Below are 10,704 nucleotides of genomic sequence, written 5' to 3' on the forward strand. Positions count from 1 at the left end.
GAGCGAGTGATTCATCTTATGATTAGTTCAATCATCGCCCACCGAAGTACTGTCCTTAGGGCGATGTCGTTTTCAATAGAATATACAAAAATATTAGAAGGAAATGAAACAAAAATATGTAAATAAATCTTTTATTATCTTCATTCACACAGGTTTATCGAATGGAACACTCCAGTAGTATAACATTGTTAGTATACATTAAGAATGAGACAGTAACAAACAATAGCACAGATCTGAATTCAATAGAAAATTGCTGTTAATATAAATATACCATCACATACGTAAGTTACAGTCAACACTCAATCGACTGAATTCAGAAACTGAATATTGAACACATCCAAGCGTAGCTACATTCAATTTTCAAAATTTACTTCTCCCGAGCATTAGCGAGTTCAGCATAACTTTCGGAAAATTTAATTTAAACCACAGACCTTACGATGACGAATAAAGAACAGATTAAAAATATTTTGATGGACCATAGAACTAAATATTCATAAAAATAAAACAATTACATTGAAATACAATTTTATTGTTCGTATCAGGTTTACACAAGAAATCATGAATTGCTTTATACATCACGAAATTTATACCCTTTCGGAAAGGCCATATATCGACAAAAAACATTTACGCTCCAGTGGACGAGCTGATCGTAAAGTGGAGTGGTTGCGGTATTTCTTTTGTTAAACAGTTTGTATATGTTAAACTTTGCTTTAGTATTTTTCGGATAGTCCCTTTATAACCCAAAAAGTTTATATATAACATTCTATGGACTATGTAGCGAGCATAATAATTGATAGAACACAATCAGAATGTAATATAGAAAGGATTTCTATTTTAATAGTTAAAATGTAAGCACTAGATCTTGCAGTATGAGTATTTAGCATGGAAAAATTGTTTGCTATGTCTTCACAACTTATGGCACTCCGATATAGTCTCAGAGCAGCTGGCTACTGAGATAGCAAATGAATCTTTTGAAGACTTCCATACAAATTCAATCTACTTTTCGTACAAAGTGTCCACACCATTCTGTACAAAACCAGTATGAAATTGGTTAGTCAATGTCTAAGATCTTCATCAGTTTCAACACCTTCACAGCTGTGGTACTTAGAAGATGTGTCTGGACAGCTATCAGCTATGGACAGATCATCTGATGAAGCGGCGGGTGCTTCGTGAGCTGCCAGAGGAATTAGTTCCTCGTCCTCGGGATACGATGTTGTTATCCCATTACGATTTGCCATATGCGCTACCGTTTCAGAATCCCGTGACCAGTAATCTATGTATAAGGTATTCATTAAATAACATATTAAACAAAATATATAAACAGTATATTAAGTCACTAAGTGATAACTATGTACAGTTTTGGTGAGATAATAATAATGAAAGTGATATTTGTTTACCCAAAGTAAGAAAGAGACGAGGTAAATGATTAATATACGGGAAGTGTAATGCCTGAAATAGCTGTATATATCCATATTAATATTAGGCAGCTGTAACTCATAGCAATCGTCTCTAGAATCTACTTAGTAGATTGCTTCAATTTTATCATAAGAATAATTAATTAACTATATGCGAACGACGACCGTCCCCCGTACCAGTTATAATTTATATAAAAAGTTTTTACGCTAGTCCTCAGATTCAAACTCCGACTAAACAAGTATATGTATAATCTATACTTATGTAAGTCCAAAATTTGTTGCCCGCCAACCAGCTACGGATTACCATAAGTGATGCTTCGATAAACTTAATGATTCTTTTAGACGTAGGAAGTTATAGGTGCCAAAAAAATTGAAAACTTACAAATTACGTCTTAAAAAGACAGTCAAATGATTTTCTCCAAGTTTTTCTTTGTAACTGATAATTTTATGTACCGAAGAATGAAAAACTTTCAGTCACTAACACTATTTCGCTATGGCTGTTGGCCAACAACTTTTTTCTACATCCTCAGTAATTGATGTTTCGTTTTAATCAACGATTGTTATTTTAGTACATTTTTCCTAAACTTCATGCGATAAATCATGTCAGTTTTCCTCTACGATTAAATTTATTTAAGGTCGAGTCCAACAAACGACTTTGATTAAGTGTCTATAGAGTGTATGTAAATGTTTAAATTGAATAAAGGACATAGAAAATAGACAAATTTCAGTAGGAATTCAAATTTAAAACCTTTCCAGTAAATTATTGTCCAACTTCAATAAGTTAGAATTACTTTTAAATTTTATATTTATATTTGAGACTTTATACATTATACCTTATACACATAAATGAAAAAAAAACAGTAATGATTACGTAGTACCTAAAAACCGTATTTTTGTTCTTTTATTAATAGTGAAAAGATTTATAAAAAAAAGTAATCGAGGTAATCGTGTGTGTATTTCACACAAAATAGTAGAGGATTTTTTTTAAAGCAGTAAACAAGAAATCACCGATAGCACGTTATCTCTAAAAGAACTCACGAAACTTTTTATCGCTTAAATCGAATTGCTTCAATTTATTTATATGTAATATATAAACCAAATAAAGGATTGCTGTTTAAAATGTTACTTATATCGTACATAGTACACTATGTACCTATTTTTAATGAAAAAACTTAAATATAAATAAATATAAATTAAATATAAATTACTTCCTCTTATTCACTTTTTCCATTTCACTTTGTACAATTTAGTAAAATAAATTTTCTAATAAATTCATATTAAGTGCACTCATATTCTTTAATGTGAAATTGCACCCAACGCGTCACGAGACAGTCTCCAGTGTATAATATTTCTAAAGAACGAGTCCCTTCATAAACGTTGAGTTATACGAATAAAATGTAAAAGAAAAAACAAAATTTATACGCTTATTTTAAAAAGCTCATAATATACTTTTACTAACTATAAAGTTGTTATATTTATAGGAGGGAATAAAACCGATATAACACAATTAAATTAATTAAAATTTTAACACATATGTGTTAGTTAACATGACAAAGGAAGAAGGGGAAAATCAATAAAATATTAAGGTTCCACTAATACTCACTTGGTCTCTTCTCGGGGGGTACGGGTTGTACTGTGGTAGGCGGAGGTGGCTTCGCCCTAAGTCTTCTAGGGCTTCGGGCAAGCGCATGCGATATGCTCGGCAAACGTATATCCAAATGCGAACCCCTCTCTGTCACAATCTTATTGTTCATAGCGTACAACTTAGTGGTTATATCCCGAGCGATCAATGTCGTCACTACGGAAGCTAGATACGGCTCCTTAACAAACAAATACTCTAGAGAACTACGCTGCCAGTAAACGTAGCGACATGATGACGCTGCTACTATGGATACCTGGAGGAAGTAAATATAGATTAGACATAATTTTCGTAGAAAAAAAATATATAAATAAATATACATAGTAGGGGAAATATTAAAAAAAGAAAGTACTACGATCTCTGTGTGCATACGTTATTGAATGTTACTTGGTGTAACGATTTTCAGCTACCTTGTATTTAACTGATATTCAGTACCAAAAATATGTTGGTACATAGTGTAACAAACAAAAAAAACTTAAAAGATAATATTATAAAAATCAAACAAAAAAAATAGAACGTCTCCCTTTAAAATACGTTCACGTCATCGGATCAAGTTCAGACATATTTGCAAATAGATAAAGTCTAAAACATTTGCTCATCGAATATTTTGCTTTGCATTATATAATTACTAAACAAATGCTGGCAGTGAATCGTTCGTGCACCGTTAACTAAGCAAGCGTTTTCACGGATATCAACATCATGTTGGACATATTAGGAAATGTTTAGATTCCATCGATATTTAACCTAGTTCGCGCATTTATAGCGGCTCTCTGTTTTATATAGAGGTATCAGACGACAATTAGGTCATTGGAATGGGGTAAGGGTGAGCTTACAGCTGGAGTACGTCAATGAAATAATAAAAATTCATCATAAACCTAAATTCAAACTAGACCAGTTAGTTCGATAGAAACTTACTATTCAATTAGCCTGCTGTATTAAATTTACCGTCTTAATATCGTAAGTGATGGCTTTTTGAGTACATCGTTAGCCAGTCACAGAACATTTAAATTCGCCCTTAACACGTACCAAATTACTTTCCACTAGTGAGATATCTTCGTCTGCAGTTCATTTTTATGGGTGCGATTTAATCAGTAATGGAACATGATATCATTCAGACTTTATGGGCTACATTACCATACTGCTCGGTAGTGTAAAAACTTAACATAATACAATGAAATATAAAAAAAAAAACTAGTTAGTTATATTATGGAATAAAAAATATATATCGGAGACGTAACAACTGAACCATGAAATTCAGAATAGATACAAAGTATTCTTATGAATTATTGAAGAACGAACATTATTGAAAAATGTACGTCCTAAAGACAATTCAATAAAAGGCATCCAATTTCAAAGAACGTACACGTACATCTACTACAATATTGGTACATAAACAACACAACTCTCAAGAGGCATACGACATATTCACGAGTAGAAAATACACATTAAATTGTTTGTACATAATATTGATATGTTATAGAATTGTAGAATTCATTAAATGATTTATCTAGAACTGCGCAATAGGTTGAAAAAATATATATTTTTCGATAATTATGAAAGGTATTATTTGTACATCAATACTTCTGTATTTAGGTACAACATTGCTTGTTTCTGATTACAAATACGAAGAATTTATTTTAAATAAGTTGTATCGTAATAAACCCAAGGAACCCAAGCTAGAACTTGAGACCTATATTTTGAAGGAGTTTTCAAAGCCAACATTTATTCGTTAAAACTTTCTATAGACGGGTTGGTTACATTTAAGTTAGACATTACAAAACTCCTTAGAGGTTATAGGTCTGTACACTTTTATGATTCGTAAATGCACACATACAGTAATACGTAGAAGAATTTATGACGACGTCAAGTAGAGATAATATAGTATCATATTACAAATGTTGAAACAGTCTACACAGAGTTGGTTTTTATTTGATAATATTACTTATAATATATAGACTTTTTATGCATGTTAGTATTTTCCCGTAAAATTTAAAGAACGCGGAGTTTTACGAAACTTAAACTGTTATATATTATGTTTAGAAATATTACACATGTTCAATTAAATCTATTAAAAGCAGATAGGATAATCTGAATCTGTTTGTCATCTATGCCTCAATCATATATGTAATTACATAAACGATAATAAACCAGGAAAACTCCCAGACGATTGTATGATGAATTACAAAAGGGGAGACTGAATAAAAACACAAGTCTATTACGTTTCAGTAGCTTTTCTTACATAAAAACATATCTTAATAAATTGTGAAGCTCATCGTCTGTTTTTATACATTAGTAACTTATATGTATACACTAGCTGTTACCCCCGACTTCGCCGGCGTCACTTCGGCCTCCCACTCGAGGGTGACAACACGTAATTTTCCTAAATCCGCTCTTAGCCCACCTCTACTTGGTGAAAGGAATATTCCTACCAAATTTCAAATCTCTACGCTTTATGGTTCCAGAGATAACGTGATGACTCAATATGTCGATGGAAATATTGTATGTATTCTTTAGAATGCATTAATAACAACAAAAGTGATCTTTCAGATGACCTATAAAAGTCGATAGTAACATTTTGCGGAAATGTCGTATGGAAAGTTAAAATACAGAGGTCATCAGCTTTAAACATTCATACCAAATAATAATGCACGTAACAAAGTTTGAAGTAAATAATTACGTTTACAGTTTCTAAACGTTATTAAATTACCTTAGCAATTTTGTTTTATTCAAAGTTTATGAAGTCAATAAAGCTTCAGATAGAGAAATGCAAATCAGTGTAAATGTACCCAAAGTGTGACATGGAAATCTACTCAGGAATGACTTTGGAGTGCAATTAAACATTTTATTAAACTAAATATTACGAATTGTTATATAGTCGATATAATAAGAATATTATTTTTAAGTATTCTTTTATATTTTAAAGTCAATATAAATAGTAAATATTGTATAGATTTATCGCTACCTCTGACCCGACAAAATTTCCCGAAATAGATTGACATTAAATACCCATAATTATATTTTATTATAAAATTGATGTTAAGATAAATATTTTAATTAAATATATTTAGATTATGAAAATCACCCCACACGAGCAGGATATGATCCAGGGACATTTAAAATATCGCTTTGCTATCGCATTACCAATTACGCTATCGCGTTTGCTGACTGGAGTTAACGAATTTTGTCGTTCCATGATTTTGAATTTTAAACCACTTTATTTGTACGAGTACCTACCATCAAAAACTAAGACTTTTTATCATAAAGAGTTCCTTCATTCAAAATAGATATAAATGTACTATTTATTTATTGCAAATATGAAAAAGGAATGGATTTTTAAGATAATATATTGTATAATGATTGGCGAGCAGTTGAAATCCGAACTTATTCAATTTGATATTTCGGCAGTTGAAAAGAAACTTTACATAACCAGTGATAACAAATAAAATTTAAATTATTTTTGTATAAATCAATTCAGATTGCATTTCAATAATTTATATAAAATATAATAAAAGTTACGGACAACGCGGATGAAGAGTAAATTTGGTTTTAAAACCGGAAATATAAGCTAACGTATAAATATGAAATTAATGTGACAGTTTATTTTAATGAGACTGAATATAATTTTATTGTATAACATTTTTCTAGTAACACCCAACATTTTACACCAGCGTTTCTAAAAAGGTTTCATCCAATAACTTAAGTATAATTAAAATATTACTTGTATCTTCGATTACCTAATATCTGTGTAATTAATTATTCAAAATGCAGACGTGACGTAATTTAAAATAAATATATTATTAAACTCTATAGATTATATAATAAAAGTGAATATATGAATTACAGATACGATACCCACCTTAAATTTTTCATCGATGGTAGCCCTACTCGATTCAAATTCAGGGGAATCGAGGAATTCACAAGGTAGAATAGGATGCAAGAATTGATGTCCGCTCATCACATTCACCTACACAAAGTAACAATTTCATAAAAACAATTTTTTAATTAAAATTTCTACTTTAAAACGTTTCAAAGTCAGCAATGTTTGAATTTAAAAAAAAAGCAATCACTGTGTTACGTTTAATACGTGTTCACGTATGAATCAGCTGAAGCGGTAGTAATTACTTTCCAGTTTAATCGTAAGCCGTAAAATTCGTTTACCGTCAAATTCTTATTCCGGACAAATGTATAGGGAAAGTAACGATGAATTCATCGTACTTTTTATACTAACCATAATGTTACACATTTTCAAGGGAGAGCACGTTCCGACCGTTACGTCCGTATCTCAATAGGTACATACATTGGCACGTGCAATCGAAATAAAATTGTTTTAAATTCACCAGTTTCAAATAAGCCAGCAAATTTTGCATAATTTGTACAGTGCTAAGTGATTCTAACATGACAGCTATGATATAGGGCATGGAAGCATTCATTACTAATTTAATCAACAGGTATTCACTACACTTTTTATTCTTCAACTTTTCAGTTTTCACTGATGTTTCTATAGATAAACAAAGTAACCGGTAAGGTTATATTAAATGTTGCCGTCGGAAAAATTGTTATTAAAGCTATGTTTTTAAAAGTTCCGACCCTCTTGAAATATTTTCGTTTTCAATATTAATTGAAATTATTTAAAAATTCATATAAAAAAATTCACGGTTGCCAAAACTTTGAACATATTTTGCATTTCTGACAAAAAAATTGCCGTTATCTATGAATCCAATTATTTTTTTTATATTTTAAATTAAAAAAAAAATCCTATACATGAATATAAGGTATGCATATTTAATAAAAATAATCATATATAATAAATATACAACTTTCAAGCATTTATCATAGTCTGTTTGGACCACGAAAAGCCCATATATAAATTAGCTATAACGGGCGCGTGGACGACGTTGAATATCTTATGAGCTACGTGCACTTTATGCCATATTTTACTTAATGATTTGTTACAATAGATTTTTATTCATTTAGCAAGAATTTGAATAAAAATATTTATTTTTGTAATAAAGTTTTACTTTATACATACTAATTTAAAACTTTTGATTTATTGCATCAAATATCTACACTAGTGATTTTTTTATTCAAAAAACTGTTGATATGGAACAACGTGTGGACTACTTTTTGTTGCAAATGCTTCGTAAACACTCTCAATAATAAATTTCAAACACACCAGCAAAATAATTTACATATTATAATATAAATCATACCTACCTTCCCTGACAGTAATAGTCCGAGACGGTCAGTCTTGGTCAAGTTCTGCATAGCGTACGCCTCACCCGCGTGTAAAGACATCACATGCGCGAAATCAGGTGACACCATACGTTTGAATTGCAAACGTGTTACCTAACATAATAATTTTTTGTATATATAGTTTTGGGTTTTAACATGAACATGTTCACGCGTATAGTGGATTTAAACAGATTACTTTACTGAAATTTAAGACGACGAGGTTGGCTAATGAATTAAGATTTTATTGAAATACAACTCTGGTTATTATAAAATCCAAATCTGACCATCAAAAATATGATCTTAGGTTAATGTAATGTTCATAGAAAACGTGGTCCTGTGGTGAAATAAGACGAGCGTTGAAATACCTTTGTATATATTAATTTTCATCTTCGACCAAAACATCACCAGATCATGGTTTATATTGAAAAGTTTTATAGTATTTATTGTAAAACTTTCGAGAATTTTAATATTTAGGCAAATAATACAATCTTATTATCCGAAGACTAAGCCTACTTACAACTTTTTTTGCTCCGTACCTATCTCACGAGGTTGTATCGTCAAACTGAGAAAAGCCAATTTCCAGTTTTTCATTCACAGCCTGTCACACATTATAGTACAAAAAGTTGTATGAATGGAAAAATTTAAATTCATACTAGCGGTACCGCTAAGGACGAACGTTTTTTGTGCTCATATAAATTATTCTTTTAATGAAATGAGCCTATACACAAGCGTTGATTCCCATTTTGTCATGATTTTACTGTCTGTTTAAAATACGATACAAATAAATTGCTTACGATCGAGTATTCTGACGTGAATTGATCTATGTAAATTTATTTATATATATATATTATATATATATATTTACTGAATGAAAATGTAAATTGAATAATTTCTCTGTGTTAGTGTGGCCCGTCATAAAAATAATATTTTTTTTAAGGACATATTTTATAATTTTGAAAATGTGATAAATGACATCCAGTCAAATTAGAATCCTCAAAATAATAAAACTAGTACTCGATTTTCATTCCGAATAAAAAAAATCCTAAATTAAACAATTTAAGCAAAACCAAAAAAATTTACAACTTTATTAGTAATAACAAATGTAGCGATTTGATTGGAAGTCACGAAAATTCTTGCGTACTGTAACAAGTACTGCTCTAATTTATTCCTTATTGTGTATAAATTTAAAGCTATTTATCTTTTTTCTTTCAGAATAATGCGGTAAAAATACCTTATCTTATTTAAGTATATTAGGCGATTTTTTTAATTTATTAAAGTCCTACCATAATGCTCAAAAAAGACGTATTATTAAAATTGCGACGTTTTATTTAAATTTTTTGGTATTTAAAAATAAAAAACTTTAATTCGGTTGTTATTGATGGTATTTAACTATAAATATAAATAGTTGTTTTTTTTTTTGTTCAGTATGAACGTATTTTTATTAATTTTTACCTACATCCTTGTTCAAATGTGAACCTAATTTGTGATAAGATGTTGGAACACCAAATGTTTTTGTGTCTCGGGACAAGATAATATTGATATTATTCTTACCTTAAAAGGTTCAAAGAGCGTGTGATACACCTCCTCTAGTTCTGGATCAAATTTGACCGGCCTCATCTCATACACTAGATAAACAACTTGTGCTAGATTAAGAAACACGAAGCTGAAGTTCCAGGAGAATGCATCGGGTGAGCATATAACGTGCCAAGCCCATACCGAGTATAGCATAAAACCTAATATGATAAATATAATAAATTATACTGAATATTTTCGAATAAAAACATTTGTGTACACGTACCAAATATTAAAATTGTATGCATCCAAAGTTGGCCCTTCTTGGTACTAGGAGCACAGTAAGCAGCTACGAAGAGTGTGTTCGAGAGCTAAAATAATATCATATTTTATTAAAAATGTCATCAATCACAAGTTGTATCTTCACGAACTTAGCTCAATAACAGGTGGCGTTATTAATAAATTTTCTTACCTGAAACAAGGGATGCTGGAAAATCCTCCACGTGGGACACCAAGGCCAATACCATGGTCCTAAAACAAAGTTGGTGTTGTGCTAAGCGATCGATGTAAACATATAAATTTTACAGCTATATATGTCTTCACCTGACGGCATCGTATAATTTAGAGATCCGAAGTCATGAAATGTCCCATTTTCTCCAGGCCATGAAAAATTATACTCTCCTATTTCCATATATTTTTTTTTAACAGACGACAAACTGCCCTGTGACATTTTAAATCTTAATACAACTTACTATTTACAACAAAACGTCATTCGCAACAAAATCGATAACTTTAATTCCTTGACGTTTCAGCCGTATTGTGTAGAAACATTTCAGGTTTCCTTCAAATTGTAAAATCTTAAGAAAATAACGTCAACGTACAGTTTGTTTTACATGATATTTTTTA

General features: G+C 30.5%; 1 protein-coding gene across 2 annotated transcripts; it reads right to left on the reverse strand.

Moving 5' to 3' along the window:
- Positions 1-515: 515 nt before the first annotated feature.
- LOC116765841 (popeye domain-containing protein 3-like) lies at positions 516-10,577 on the reverse strand. 2 transcript variants are annotated; one of them, XM_061522095.1, is made up of 8 exons: positions 10,402-10,577; positions 10,271-10,329; positions 10,085-10,169; positions 9,838-10,019; positions 8,269-8,400; positions 6,911-7,018; positions 3,019-3,235; positions 516-1,273 (listed from the first exon to the last, which is right to left on the reverse strand). In XM_061522095.1, exons 1-8 carry the CDS (start codon positions 10,526-10,528, stop codon positions 1,056-1,058), a joined length of 1,128 nt encoding a protein of 375 aa, XP_061378079.1. In that variant the 5' UTR covers positions 10,529-10,577; the 3' UTR covers positions 516-1,055. The 2 variants fall into 2 exon arrangements, with proteins under 2 accessions (XP_061378079.1, XP_032511353.2); XM_032655462.2 differs by having other exon boundaries at positions 3,019-3,310.
- Between the last annotated feature and the right edge of the window lie 127 nt (positions 10,578-10,704).

This window comes from Danaus plexippus, chromosome 11, assembly GCF_018135715.1.
Source record: "Danaus plexippus chromosome 11, MEX_DaPlex, whole genome shotgun sequence".
NCBI classification, from domain to species: Eukaryota; Metazoa; Arthropoda; class Insecta; order Lepidoptera; family Nymphalidae; genus Danaus; species Danaus plexippus.